The sequence below is a fragment of the Lissotriton vulgaris genome, chromosome 6 (genome assembly GCF_964263255.1).
Source record: "Lissotriton vulgaris chromosome 6, aLisVul1.2, whole genome shotgun sequence".
NCBI classification, from domain to species: domain Eukaryota; kingdom Metazoa; phylum Chordata; class Amphibia; order Caudata; family Salamandridae; genus Lissotriton; species Lissotriton vulgaris.
In genome coordinates, this window is record NC_141694.1 from 905,387,068 (window position 1) to 905,402,724 (window position 15,657).

The window sequence follows — 15,657 nt, forward strand, 5'->3', positions numbered from 1 at the left end:
CTTTTGGTTACTTTTAAAAATGGTACGTCATATAGCATTATTAATTTTTATAACAATTTATCCCAGGCTGAATGCATGAAAACTGTGTCAGCAATTACCATGTTTATAAGCGAACAACGTGCTAAACATTCTTCTACATTATGCAATGTAATATGGGGAGGTGATTTCAATGTACAAGTGTGTCCCAACTATAAGAAAACTGATTGTGGCCTTATAGATGAAAATGATTGCCCGTTGACACACTTTACCCACTCCCCGGTAGGAGACTCTCTTAATGATAGTTTAATGTCTCTAGAAATGTTGTACGCCAATGAACTTGTAGACCCTCCCGTGGACTTCAAACCTACTTTTCACGGTAGGGGATGTTTTAGCACCATAGATTTTATTTTGTGTTCTTATTCTTTAAAGGGTTCACTTTATCAGTTTATTACAGGATTAGAAGTATCAGGAGATCACTTCCCTAATAGCATTGTATTAAAGCTATCCATGAATGTTCCTCATTTTTCAAGGAAGAGCTTACTGACCCAAAAAGCACTAACTATGGACAGAACCAACGGTTATTCCGTGAAATGGTCACGGGTAGATCCACTAGTAACATCAAGTAAGATCATAACTAAGGCACTCCCTTGGATAAACACCTGCCTTAAAGAGGATTCTACCCCCGAGCAAATTATTTCTAGTTTTGGGGAAATTCTTAAAACCATTCAGAATGAGTTAGTTCGAACTCATAAATCAGGGACCCACCAAGACCCAAGATGGTTCGACACGGCATGTCGGAAAGCACTAACTGCCCTAAAGAAAGAACTCCATAACCCAACTAGAGACAAGGACAAAGTAGCCAAATTAAGATCTGAATACAAGCAGGCCCAAACCGGATGTAAAAAAGAGCATAAGAAAAAACTGTGGGCCCAACTACACGAGAGCTGCCATACAAAGGACAGCTCTCAGTTCTGGCAGGTAGTTAAATCCCCATTTTTGCTTGAGGCCAACACGCACCAACACCTAGACGTAGCAGTGACCGCTGACGAGTGGGTGAGTCACTTTTCCAAGATCTTTAGTGATCTCCCCCTGGTTAGCGCGGCGCAACACAACCATGCAACTGTGTGCCCAAGAAAAGGGGTGTATCCAATTGATTTATTTTTCACCTTGGGGGAGGTTATAAGCGCATTATCCTCCTCAAAAACTGGAAAGGCTCCCGGCCCGGATGGTGTCCCGCTCGACATATTTGTCTCTAACATCGATTTATGGTCCCCAATCATTACCCAGCTAATGGGGGCAGTGTTAAGCACTGGCCTTTTGGACTCTTGGTCCTCCTCCATACTTCTCCCAATTTTTAAAAAAGGGGATAGAAATAACCCTGCCTGCTACAGGCCCATCTCCCTCCTGGATTCACTGGGTAAAGTCGCGGGCCGCCTAATTCTTCATCGTTTACAGGATTGGGCGGCAGAAAAGAACATCCTCACCGACCTCCAGTATGGATTCCAGGAGGGACTGGGTACTGTTGAACAGGCTTTAAATCTGACACTCCTAATAGGAAAGTATGTGGGAGTTAAACGGGGTAATCTTTTCATGGTCTACGTCGACCTTAGCGCGGTGTTTGACTGTGTAATCCACGCTAAGCTGTGGTCTATTTTGGAGGAGTTGGGAGTCGATCCGCCGCTCATCAAATTTTTGCGCGAGCTTTATTCTGAAGCTTCCGCTTGCGTAAGATTTGGAACGGGTGGCGAATTAACATCTTCTTTCCCAATAACTCGCGGAGTTAGACAGGGCTGTGTCCTGGCTCCCTTCCTGTTTAATCTATACAGCAATGGTCTGGAAGCAGCCATGCTTGAAGGGAGTCAGGATTTACCTACTATTAATCATCGCCCTATTCCAGCATTACTCTATGCTGATGATTCTGTAATCTTCGCTAGGTCCTTAGTACAGCTCCAGAAACAGTTGGATAAGTACTGTAGCTATATGCTCTCACTTGGGTTAAAGGTGAATAAGACCAAGACCTTTGTCATGCAAACAGGCCCCAAGGTGAGAAGCTCTAAGCATCTCTGTATCGAGCAATCCAAATTGGAACGTGTCAGGGAATACCCCTATCCGGGTATTCTAATAGACGAACAGCTAACATGGAAAAGGGCTCTGGTAACTAGAAAATTGCTCTACCAACGTGCCACCTCTGCCCTTGTTTCATTTTCTAGAAAAATGGGTAAACCAACCCCCTCCGTATTACTTAAAATTCACCAAGCAAAATGTCAGAGCATTGCTACATACGGAGCCGGTGTATGGGGCTATGTAAACACGACTGAACTTCAAAAAATCCAAAATGGCTTTGTTAAATATCTGTTGGCCCTCCCACAGAGCGCCCCCACATACGGATGCCATATCGAACTTGGGATTGACTATCTAGCTGATTACATCAAATGCCAACCAATGCTCCTACGGCACCGTATCTGGTCTAAGCCAGAGTGCCATCTCACTCGTGCCTTGATCCTAGATTGCTTAGGGTTGACATCCTGGAAAAATATTCCATGGCTGGCATATGTTGTCAACTTTTTGAAAGATCTGGATCTTAACCAATATGTCATAGAGCCATCACTAATCAGTGAGCTAAGCAGAAAAACCCTCAAGTGTCATTGTCTTAATCATCTTAGGGAACTTCGTTTGTGCGGCGAAGTACCCAAGCAAACTAATGCTTACATCTTGATGGTTCAAGTGTCACTAGGTATACAGCCTTATCTCACATACCATTTATCCAATCACGAAAAATACCTACTAACCAGGTTCCGTTTTAATTTGTTTTTTCGATTGGTGACTTTTCCAAACCCATTAAATTGGTCTCATGACTTGGAGAAATGCCCATGTGATAAGGTCTCGTCCCAAACAACCATGCATGTAGTCTTTTTTTGCCATTTCTATGCTATAACACGCAAACGCTGGGTCCTCCCAGTGCTGCGTCAGTTGGGACTGAGGACCTGTCGACCGGCGTTTCTAGCATTGCAACAGCTTGAATCACAATATGTGGCAAAAAATTTAGTCATGTTTTTGAAATCATGTATAATAATTCGTAAAACAATAAGAAGTGAAGACCTAAATCCTTGAAAATTTGTATTAACTATACAGATGATGTAAAGTGTATTTTCCCTTTTTTATGCTTTTTTAATCGTATTGTAACATTGTAATAATAATAATGTGTTTTATACGAGGTTATGTTTTAAAAATTATGATGTACTTTTTATGATTAACAAAACGTTTAATCGAATAAAAGACTTTGAATTGAATTGAATTGTGTTCCGAAGCAAATATTTCACCAAAACTCCTTTTTCTTCACTATTGTGTATGAAAGCACTTTCAAATTTGTGCATTCAACAATACCAGCTCTATCTGGGTATGAAGGAGCTGGATGCCCAGTTGTCTTTTGAGGAAATCTGTGAGGCGTTGCGGATGCTCCCTGGGGCCAAGCCCCGTGGGGGAGACAGTGTCCTGTCTGAATTTTATCAGGCGTACTCGGACACGGTGGCTCAGGTCCTGCCACAGGTATATAGGGAGTCTTTTGAGCTGTGAATTTTACATCCCACTATGATGGAGGGGGAGATATGCATGCCCTTAAAACCTGATGGAGATGGGCAGGATCCAGCCGCATACCGCCGGCTTACTATTATAGACTCGGACGTTAAAATACAATGAAAGCTGTTGGCAACACGCCTAGCCCTGCACATGCCCCATTTGATTCATGAGGACCAGTGTGGTTTTATACCAGGGTGTAATGCTGGCATGAATATAATATGGTTAACGCACATAATGCATGAGGTAAAATACAGAGACGAGGAATTGACCTTGGTGTCGATTGATCTCGAAAAAACGTTTGACTCCGCGAATTGGGGTTACCTGCTGGAAGTGCTGAGGACAGTGGGATTTGGACAACAGTTTCACTGCTGGGTTGAATTACTATATACTGGGCAGCGAGCGCAGGTTCATGTGAGCCCAATTCGATCGGGAGTGTGGTCAGTAGAGTGGGGACCCTAACCAGTCTGTATGAGGAGAGGGGGACTGGAGGGGCCTGGACTTACATCATTATAAGCGACACTTGCAGCGTGCGACCCGTTGGCTAGATGATGGGGACAACTGGGAGAAAAGACTGCTGGCTGGAGGAGTTCAACCGAATGAGCTTCCGGTGGCATTGATGGAGGATGCGGGGGTTTCGGACGACATGCCCTACATAGTTTGTCATACTGCCAGTATTTGGCAGAAGTATGTGTAAAAGGTCCGGAGATGCACCCCGTTTCATCTGGAGCTCCCCATACCAGTACTTGCCCCAGTGTTGGAAATGGTGGCACATATGTCATTTCAGCTGTGAAGGGAAGGGGGCTGTGAAGTGTTAGCTAACCTCTACCTGGGTGAAACGTTCTTTACATATGAGCAGGCGTGCAGAGGCTTTGAGCTGGGGCAGGGCCACTACCTACATTATGCTGGTCTGACAAATAGCCAAAGTGACCTAGTCCATTTACCCCAATGTCCCGCGGACAACCCGCCCTCTAGATACGTTGCTCACCTGTGGCTCAGGGTGCAGACTGATTTCCCTCCTCCACAAGGCAAAGAGAATGGACTTAACTGGCCCCCTCCCAGAGCAAGGCGACATGGGATGCTGACTTAGCTGAACCCCTGGGTGAGAAGACATGGTCTGCCATAAGTCCAAGCACGCATACAGTGTCCTGTAATGCGCGTTTTAAACTAGTGCACTACAACTTCATACACCACACTTACATGACACCAGTGAACCTTCATCGAATTACCAGAAACCAATCAGATGCTTGCCCAAGGTGCGTCGAGTCAGGGGCTGAAATTCTACACTTAGCATGGAGATGTCCTGGGATGAGTCCGTTCTGGTCCCGTGTGGTTGAGTCTATGCGAAGGGGCAGGGGCTTTCATGTTGAGGAGGTACCATTACACTGCTTATTGGGACGCATTAAGAAACCCAAGAAATAAAAAATGGCTTACAAACTGCTGCAGCTACTGCTGGTGCTGGTGAGACGTAGGGGGGGCATTTTATGAATGGGTCAACAAGCCCTGTATGTAGAAACATGGAATATGGACGTCTACGAATGGTCACTGGCAGAAGAAGCTCACATGAAGTTAAGCTGTAGGGATGACAAGTCGCAAGAGGAGCTTTGTGAATGTAGGAAGATGTATAATGCTTTCATGAACCCCGAACTGGAGGAGAGGGAACTGGATGAGAGGGACCTGCATGTGTAAGACACTAGTGGGGACACGACTGAAGAGGAGGGGGAATAAAAAGCAAAAAGGGTAGGACCTAAAATTATTCCTTATATTCAAATGCTATGTCAGTCGCTACTCCCTCCATACTGTAAAATACCCAACTGCTGTATTTAATTACAGGCCTACATCATCTGTCAATGTACAATTACTGCGATTTTGTTAAAAACAAAAATAAAGGCATTTAATAAAAAACGATATCAGTTGTACGAAAAGCTATGTGTATGATTTAATACACTGTAAGGCTGCTCTGTGGTACTCTGGGCCACCTACAAGGTTTACATGACAGCTGTCTTGCCTCTTAGTTCACTGATGGTTCATGGTTAAAAATTATAACTTTTAATAAGCATTTCTCAATGCAGTGCTATGTGACATATTACTGTTAAAGTTTCCACATTAAAGATATACACTTTTTAGATATTAAAAGGACTGTACTATCTCACGTGAAGCTCGTTACATGATTTACAGAGAAAAAAAATCAGGGCTTAGCTTGTGCACCGGCTCTAAGAGCCGAGACGGACCATTCTCTCGGCTGTGGCTCGGCAGTCCCTTTTAATGTGTTGGCTCGCGCACCTGTACTTTCTGCGAGCCTCACACCTGTACACGTCACAGCTCAAAATTCAACTACAGCCGCCCAGCCTCTGACAGAACATCCTACCTCCAGTAATGGCCACTTTTTATTTAATCGTTCACTGTGCTCTCCAGCACACGCAAGCAACTTGTTCAAAAACAATGTTCTAACTCGTTCAGAAGCTCAAAGTTCCAACGCCTTCTAAAGACATGTTGTGTATCTGAACCCTCTGGCCCGCTTACCCAGAAGCAAAGTATGATTTAAATTTAAAAAAACTGCGCATGCAATTGGACACTATTAATTTTTTACAAACCGAATCTGTACAGGACACTCACCTTTGCTTTGGATGAGAGGCCGCGCAAGTTGAGTCGAGCGGAAGACAGCATCTGCACAGCTTCCTGGAGGTTAGTTTTGGTCTTGCTGCACCTCACCGCCACTAGGGGTCAGAGTGGAACTCCAATCAGTATAGCACACTTAGACATAAGATGAAAACTTTTGCAGACAAGGCCTAAACACAGCATTATGTTTTTTGTTTAACAGCTACTGGATAGCATATACAGAAAAGACATTTAGGGTACAACAAAGGTATGTGCAACAACGGCTGAAATCGAAGTTTACAAATTTAATTTGGATGAACAAGAGGCCAAACTGAAACATATCTACTATATCAGAGAGCCGCTCAGCAAAGGTAAGCACGAAGGCGAAGCGAATAGCAGAAAGCGAACATCCAACGCTAGGATGTGCACCTCGGTGCAAGTTATCAAGCAGGTCCATCCAAGAGTCTAACTTTTGCACACTGTATGAGAAAGGATGTAAAAGATTTAAGTCATTCAAAAGACCCCCCACACAACCCCACTTTTGTCTTCTGATATTGAAGTCGTACATTTAAGCTTCAATTGAACAACCTAGACCACCTTGGTCCTCGGTCTGAACTAAAGTTGTAATAGACTTGGCTCCCACAATTCTTTTGAGCCAAATATTGATTAGGGGTGGGCGGAATTTGCGTAGTCGCGCTACGCAATGCTCTGCGAAATGGTTAAAAATCTCCGTGAGCACGCAGAGTTCCGAGAACACGCGGAATTGCTTGTACCGCCCGTTCGCGATGCTTTTTTCCTGTTCGTGAACGCTGTTTGTGTGCTCAGGGGAAATATCTTGCGAACAAGCATTTTGAAAACGAGAACAAGCAAAAAATTCTGCGAAGCCACTGATCGCAGAATTTTTGGCAATTCCACGTTCTCCGTGGAACGCAAAATTACCCAAATTACGCGAGCGGAACAGAATTTACCACCCAGGCCTAATATTGATAGGAAGCAATAGCATCCTTTCCCCATGGGACAACTTTTGTTCATCAGGGCACTCATTAGCGGATTCCTTCTTGCCTTCTTTATGAATTGTAGGTCTGGAGTTGAAAAAAACCTCCCTGGCGTAACGATAATTGAGGGGGCCCCCCTGCAAGTTACAGAGAGGGCCCCCTCGGGACTCTATCAGGGTCTCCCCCACCAAAGTGCAGTGCTGAGGGGGCCTCCTGGAGCTTGTGGGCCCCCCGCACTGCGGGGGATGCGGGGGCCTGTGTTACGCCCCTGGTTGCTTGTCCAGAGTATTTGTGTACGTTGAAGCAAGACTTCACCATGGTTCCTTGTACAGCATGCTGACAACTTGGGGAGTGCTTTGTAAAAATAAATGCAGCTATTCGCTCTCACTCTTACACAAGAGTGTTAGGTCGGCTTACAAAGGATCATTACAGCTTCCTTAGATGTAGGGATTGACTAGGTCTTACCAAGATGTAATGCATTCAATGTGTATTGCACGTTAACAATGCCTTTCAATCTCTGGAACTCATTTAACGTTTAATCTAAAGAATGATCAGAAGCGTTGGGGCACTGTTTGATCTGGTAACTCCATAAAAAGTGGAGGACATCAGGTAGCTCCATAAAAAGTGGAGAACATCAGAAACCATGTCAGGCTAGTTCCTGACATTTTTGTAACTGTTGAGTAAGGCTCGCTCTGGCATTTCCCAGACAAGCTGGAGGTTGCTTTCTGAGCAGGATGGACAGCCATGAGACAGCTATACCCCTCTTCTAATCACAGCCTCTTACACTGTGAGGCTGCTTAGAATATTTTTCCCTATGGCTAATTTTGGTTTTTAGCCCGGCCTGGATTAGAACAAATTTATTTACTTTACTTTGCCAAACCTCAATGCTAAAATATCTTAAAGAGATAATTCTGGAATATATCAGTACTAACCATTGGTAGCCCAGATGGTTGAAATATATGTGAATCAAAACAATTGAGATGTAGCATTTTCATTCAAAAGCAGGTCTAGTTGTGTGCGCAGTATTTTGTCTGTATGGTATTGAATTGCCCGGAACACGTTACCTAGACTAAGAATAAGTACCCTGGGATTCATTTGTCACCACCACCACTTGCTCTACTTTAGAGGTATGCAAACATAAAAACTTATAGCATATTCAGGATATAAAGAGAGGTACAGGACACAATATTGTGTTTGATTTGCAACAAAAAACGTTTTTAAGTCTGGTATAGAAACAATATAAATTTCTTATGTCTCAAAATGACTGCAGATGACGCAGTGCTCACAGTGAACAAATATTTATAAAACATGGAACAAGACTCTGAACATAACCTAGGGTTGCATACACATTTTTGGGAAATAAACAAAAGTAGAGATCCTATCTGCACACATACAGTATCTCCTAGAGAACCCTGTAATTCTCGAAAGCTATGTAGGGATGGGATGTCGACTTTTCGATCGTGACAATTTTTCGGGTCTCATCTGGACATGTCTTCCATCTAAAGTTCCCTCAAACTTAAATCTTGGGACCTTCAATAAATCATCCATTCAACATTACAGATAGAGAAATTCTAAAAAACGACCAACAATGTACTTTGGGCCGCTGTATTTCCTTAAGGGTCCTGCCTGTAATTCCAAACTAATCAGAGTAGATACACCATTCCAACATGTGTCAGTCAAGCTGCCACCATGTTTCCATAAGGCTCTCTTTAAACGTTGAATATATCAGTGATCAATTAAGTTTGCACACCTCTAAACTATAGGAAGAGCATAGCTGCCAAGGTTTCAGATTGCCATGTGTGACATTTTCATAATTTCAGAGTAATTATGAGTGACATTTTAATGAATATGAGTGATGTTTTCTTGCGCGCAAAATCAAGATATGAAGATAAGGAAAAACATAAAAATGTGAGAAATTACACTCATTTGAGGAACGAGAAACTCTAAATTAACTGGTGCACAGCGTAAGAAATAATTGTTAAATGACTTCCATGTATCAGAGTCATGTCTAAGTCATACACTTGGAATCATACAAATATCCGAAAGCTCATTTGCAATATATTCAATCAAGACTTTGCACACTAGCCCAGGACCTGTTTTTTCGGTTGTGTGTTATTTTGAGGCTTGTGCTTCCAGCCTTTGCCAAACACAGATTGCCAGCCTTTGTGGTGGGCCCCTCCTTCCCGTAAAATCAGGAAAGCATAGGGTCTGGCCTCTCTCTGACATCAAGAGAAAACGATGTCAGAGAGGCCCCAACAACATGAGACATGCAGTTAGTTACACGCCTCACACGGCGCCGGTCCAGGCACCTATGTCACCTTCTGAGCATTACTACCAACAGGCACCTGATCGAGCGGTACGAGACAAAGGCTGGTAATCAGCTGGTTTCAGCTGCAGATGGGAGTCAGTTCGGATTGCGGTGGTTATGCAGCTCCATTGGCGGCAGGCACTGGCAAGATCAGGGGAGGGCATGAGCCACTGTGGGCTACTGGAATAGGAGTTCACCGCCCGGTAGCCTCCAGTGTTCTCCAGGATGGACAGTGAGTCGGTCCCCCAATTCACAGGCAGACATAGCCACGCCGCGATCACTACAACACTGTGCAATTACTGGGACACCTTGCAGTACCCGCATGCCTGTGTTGTCTTATTAGCACACCAGCTTGAATTCACACCTCCCGCCCAGCATCCAATGAGCACCAGACAACTGGCAAACCCCTGAAGTAAGTGAGCGTGGACATGCAGACAAATATTTATTATGATCTACCTCAGCCAGCTGGGCACTAAGGTCGAGAAGGAACATGTACCTCTTGTTGTGTGACTGTCTGACAACCAGCCTTGCGGCGCTCATAATTCTGCTATTATGGATTCCAGAATCCTCAACCTACATATAAACACATGGCTAGGTTTCGTTTCCAATAGTTGCCTCTTAGTACACAATATAATAAGTTGCAAGCTGCATTGATGCACCAGAGCACGACGTGCACTGCAGTGACATTTACATAATAAAAAATACACTAATGAGTCAATGATTCACTCTCCATTTTCTCTTTTTTCTTGCATGATCAGGCCTTTGTACATGATGAATCATTTGTAATATCTTTATGCTTCTTTGATCCTTATTGTATTGTCTTGTACTTTTTATTTCTGATTTGAAAATAAAAATGATTTGAAATAAAAAATAAATAAATATCTAAGTACTGCCACCGGCGTCGCGTGCGCAGCACTGCTTGAGCGGAGGGGGGGGGGGGGGGGGGGGGGGGTGCTCGACTGTCCACTTACTTATTGACTACTGACCTGCCTCTGCCCAGCCACGATTGTGCAGCACAGACACCGCATCCTGCCACCATACTGACAGTCAGTGCTGTATTCATCCATTCTCTCTGAGGCTGGCAGTCTGAGCTCAGGTCAGCTGAGCTGCTCCAGTCACAGTCCTCGCCTCTACTACCGCGGCGCAGCTCCCCCGCCGCAGCCGCGCTCGTCCTCCTGTGGGGCTGGCCGCGCCAGCCCAGAGGTGGTGATAAATGAGTCCCACAGGACAATTGTTTTGAATGTGTATGTTTGTGCCAAGCAGCAAACCATGGCTTTCTGACTTGTAATACCATTTATATAAAGCTTTTTTTTTTTAACCTCTTGCGAGTTACAAAGCACTACAACTGGCAGCCGCCCACTTCTAGGGAATCTCCTACAGATTCACTATTAAGTAGGGAAGTGTGTAGGTTCAGGAAGTACTATTTTCCTTGTGGGAGTTACACTTTAACACATGGCGGTCTTCCAAGGGACCCTTCCTAGTGATTGTTTAATCAAATCATTTTCTCTGTTTGCCACTTAGGACAGCAGCGTCGGTCACCTGCTGCGGGAGAAAAGGCGCACTTTGGATAATCACGAACAATCTAAATAACGTAGAGTGAATAAGAAAATCCGGCAAAGCACACTACCATTAACTTGTTATTTTATTAGCGCAGCTGCTATACAGGGACCAAACCATTTCTGGGCACTGTAGCCTGTGACAATCTAGATTTATGCGGGTTCGGGGAGATTGATATTTGTAAAATAGTTTAAGTTACAGGTGCAAACGCCAATTGTCTGTTGTGTGGATTGTTATAAGAACCTGCTTAGCGCAAGGGGGGGGGGGGGGGGGGGGGGGTGCGTCGTGTTTTTGCAGAATGGCAGCTGCTCTCTGGTAGCGTGAATGTGTAAGGAAGCGATCGCCATTGTTGCTCTTAGTCCAGCTCCCCAAAAGAAAGTTGAGAATCTTATTTTTTTATATTTTGGTTTCCACATAGTTCATCGGTTTAATTAGAGTTCATTATTAAGCATGTAGCATTCCCTCTAGCATCGGTCTCGGCCCGGGAGCAAAGAAGTACAGAAGCGAGAAAGCTGGAAAACAACACATTAACTTTCATGGAGTGCTCAACACAAAAGAAAGCGGTGGTAAAGTAGTCATGTTCTATAGGAGGGACAAACACTAGTGACAAGTTAGGACATAAATAAGAAGCAGGCAAATGCGCGACAGGAAAGCAACCAATTAGTGCACGCAGGCCTGGAGGCAGGCAGCCAGCAGCAGCCCTGCGCCACCGGTCGGTGACAGAGACGGAGTGACTCTGAGTGACTTACTTCGGTCTTCGGACTCGGATTCGGAAATCGGACAGGGCAGCTGAGCGTGGGCGGGCCTGGCCGCCCGGCTGCTTTGTCTTGGAAGGCAGTTAAGTTCGTCGTTTTCGTTGTTCTTCTGTTGTCTTCTTCTTTGGCTGTGCGCGCCGCCTGCCGCGCCCCTGATGCCACGCACAGGTGCTTACTGCTTATTGGCCCGCATGATGTTGTGCGTGCCCTGGGGCTGCCTGGCATTGCTCACCACCACTCAGCAGCAGCCAGCCCTGCTGCCCACACCCCCCAAGCACGCGGCACGCGCATACGCGGCGGCGGAAGTGCGGAACAGAAAGTGAAAGAATAAAGGCCTGTCCGCGGCCCGCCGCCATTTCATAGAATCAGGCGGGCTTAGACTAAGATAACAAAAAGTGCCTTACACACTGTGTAAGGCACTTTTTGTTATCTTAGTCTAAGCCCGCCTGATTCTATGAAATGGCGGCGGGCCGCGTGACAGGCCTTTATTCTTTCACTTTCCCTCTGCTCAGTTCGACACTCACTCACAGGGTGACGGGACGGGCCACGGCCGGGGGCCCCCCCACCATGATTTCGGACTTGCTCTCTGTAGTGTTGCGCTCTAGCCTCTGACGCACCAGCGTGATGACGTGGTGCGCCGGAGCGAGAGCGGAACACTCACGCATGCGCAGGCGACTCGAGAAAATGCGCGCGAAGGACATTAGCGGGCAGAAGCGGCAGGAGCAGGTCATTGTTAGACGCTCGGCGCTCTCTTGATATAGCGATTCTCTGAACCAATAAAGGAATCTGTTTAATCTACCACAAGCTCTCTGTCCTCTGTGGGGGAGTGGATTAACAACATTACAGTGGCGACGAGGGTTGGGATCACTCCACCAACTCCACCCCAGCAACACAACGATCGGACCTGCGGCAAAGCGACGCCAGCGAGACAAGCAGGTCAGAAATCATAGAAAGGGGGCACTATACAGAGAGCACGCCTAATGCAATAGCGCTATTCACAAGAGAGCGTGGCAGCAGCGCACAACCTCAGCAGCCTACAGCCACTCGGCCCCAAGCCCAACTAGCACAGCTCACGGCTAGTGGAAACGCGGAGGGGAGCACGCAGCTGAGACCCTGGCAGAGAAAAGGGATAGTGATACGGGGGACGAAAAGGAACGCCTCCCCAGCAAATCACGAGGTGGAAACACTGGTGCACCCGGCAGCCCTAAAAGTCAGGGAGACGACACAGACCGAGAAGAAAACCTCAGTACACCAGGCAGCCCAAGGAACCGAGGCGGAGAACCATGAACAGTGCCCAGGATGAGTAACCAAATGACATCTCTCACAGCACCCATTCCCTTCCTACCCAGACCAGGAGAACCCCTGATGAAGCGGGAGGATTGGAGGGGATATTTCAAGAACTATGTGGAGGCCTTGGAGGATGAAAATGGGGAACCATTTCCCAGTGCTCGGAAGAAACGGTTATTACTGCATAACCTGGGCCGGGAAGGCGTACGAGTATTTGCAAACATCATGCCGGCAACAAGACAAGCTGCAGACGACGACGTCTTCAAACATGCCCTAGAAGATCTAGATAATCACTATCGCCCGGCGGTATGTGTCTCTATTGACCGGTACAATTTCCAACAAAGGAAGCAAGAAGAAGGAGAATCCATAGACTATTATGTGTCAGCATTGAGACGACTAGCGATCACATGTAAATACGGACAACTGCAGGATGAATACATCAAGGACCAAATAGTCATGCACACCACAAACAAGTCAGTCCAGGACAAGTTGTGGGCGCAGGGCGAAGCAACGCTAAAGCACGTGATCGCAATGGTAAAGAAGGCTGAACTTTCAAAACGCTGCGCAGAAGCTGCGAAAAAGGAGAATCCTCAAAGACAAATGGTCAACAAAATAGACGAAGCTCAATCTTCCAACAGGCAAAGGAAAACCACTGGAGAGGGGAGACACGAGCCCAGGTGGACGGGGAAACCAGCTCTACCAGGGAACCAGTCCGCAGACAGCAGGTTCTCATGCTACAGGTGTGGGAGTACAGCACACTCGGCACAGGACAAGTGGTGCCCAGCATTTCGCGCCAGATGCTCGTTCTGCGGGCTGGTTGGCCATTATGAGAAAGTGTGCCGCAAGAAAGGGAAGAAGTCCATGGTGAAATGTATTGAGCAGCCCCAGTCAGAGGACCAGACCGAGGATGACCAGGAAGAAGACGACATGGTCTTATGTGTCGAGGAACAGGTGCTGGAGGTAACGGGCAAGCGCTCGGACAAAACGCGAAAAGACATGCTGATAGGAGGAGTGAAAATTCACATAGCAATTGACTCTGGGTCGCCATACTCCATTGTGCAAAGATCTGTATGGGAGGAAGACTTTATGCCCACCCTGGGCCCGCAGTTAAACCCACCAGACATACGACGGATTTCGTACACCAGCAACGCAATCCCGATGGTAGGGTTCCGTGCCCTGAAATTCGAATTCAGAGGAAGATCAGCGATATGCAAGCTATATGTGGCGGAGCGAGGGCCCTCGGTGCTAGGCTGGAGAGACCAGGGTGACTTAGGGATAAAATTAGACCCAGGAGGCAAGGAACAAATTCTTCTGACGGAAGATAGCCGTTGGCCAGAGTTAGAGAAGCTGAAGCAAGCCTTCCCCTAGGTGTTCGGAGGCACGGTCGGAAAATTAGACAAATTTGTGCACAAAATACTTCTCAGAGAGGATGCTCGCCCGGTGTCCCACAAGGTCAGGAACATTCCCATTGCCATTAAGGACACGGTTCAGCAAGAACTCCAAAGATTGGAGGAGCAAGGTATAATAGAACCAATCGACAGCTCGGAATGGTTGGCCCCCTTGGTCGTGGCCAGGAAACCCAATGGCAAGGTGCGCTTATGTGTGGACCTGCGTGAACTCAACAAATGCCTGATAGTGGAAAAGTTTCCCTTACCAAGGATCGAGGAAATGTTGGCAAAAACGAGAGGGGTGACCTGGTTTTCTACCATTGACCTCACCTCTGCGTACCATCAAATTGACTTGCACCCGGCGAGCAGAAAGCTCACCTCTTTCATCACACCCTTTGGGTGTTATCAGTTCCGCCGAATGCCGTTCGGATTGGCATCTGCAGCTGCAGTGTTCCAGAAGCTAATGCACCGCCTGTTCAAGGACCTACAAGGCGTTCAGTACTTTCAGGACGACATCCTGATAATGGGGACAAACCAAGAAGACCATGACAATAAACTGACCAAGGTGTTGACAGTGCTACAGGAAAGGGGCCTCACTGCTGAGTGGAGTAAGTGTAAGCTGGGCATGTCGGCAGTCACCTATCTTGGACATGAGATAGGGAGTCAAGGAATCACTCCCAAAAGACAAAACGTAAAAGCCATTTGTGACGCCAGAGCACCAGTCAACAAGGAAGAAGTGAGGTCATTCCTGGGTATGGCGGTGTATTATAGCAAATTTGTTAGACATTTCGCCACCAAGACCCATAGACTCAGACAACTGATCAGAGACAAGTCAGCGTTCCAGTGGGACAGGGAAGCACAGAGTGAATTCGAAGATCTGAAAAACGACATAAGCGGGGCAATACCCCTGCATGGATATGATCCGGCGGGCCGCACTGTCTTAACTACTGACGCCAGTGAAAAGGGCCTAGGAGCAGTGCTAGCACAGGAAAGAAATGAAGGCACAGTGGAAACACTGAGCTTCGCATCCCGGGCATTGTCTCCCACTGAACAGAAATTTAGTTTCATTGAGAAGGAGATGCTGGCGGTCACATGGGCCATGGGTAAATTCAGACAGTTCCTATGGGGCACCCGTTTCAAACTGCAGACGGACCACAAGCCGCTGGTCAAGGTGCTAACCTCCAGTGGGCACGATTCAGCAACGCCGCGCATTGCAA

General features: G+C 46.5%; 1 protein-coding gene across 1 annotated transcript in view; it reads right to left on the reverse strand.

Annotated features, from left to right (window-relative positions):
• The window catches only part of TTC27 (tetratricopeptide repeat domain 27), a 1,875,723-nt gene that overhangs the window by 106,575 nt on the left and 1,753,491 nt on the right, over nucleotides 1-15,657 (reverse strand). The window contains exon 19 of the mRNA XM_086926895.1: nucleotides 6,169-6,269. Coding sequence (XP_086783021.1) covers nucleotides 6,169-6,269 — 101 coding nt within the window. The remainder of the gene's footprint in view (nucleotides 1-6,168; nucleotides 6,270-15,657) is intronic.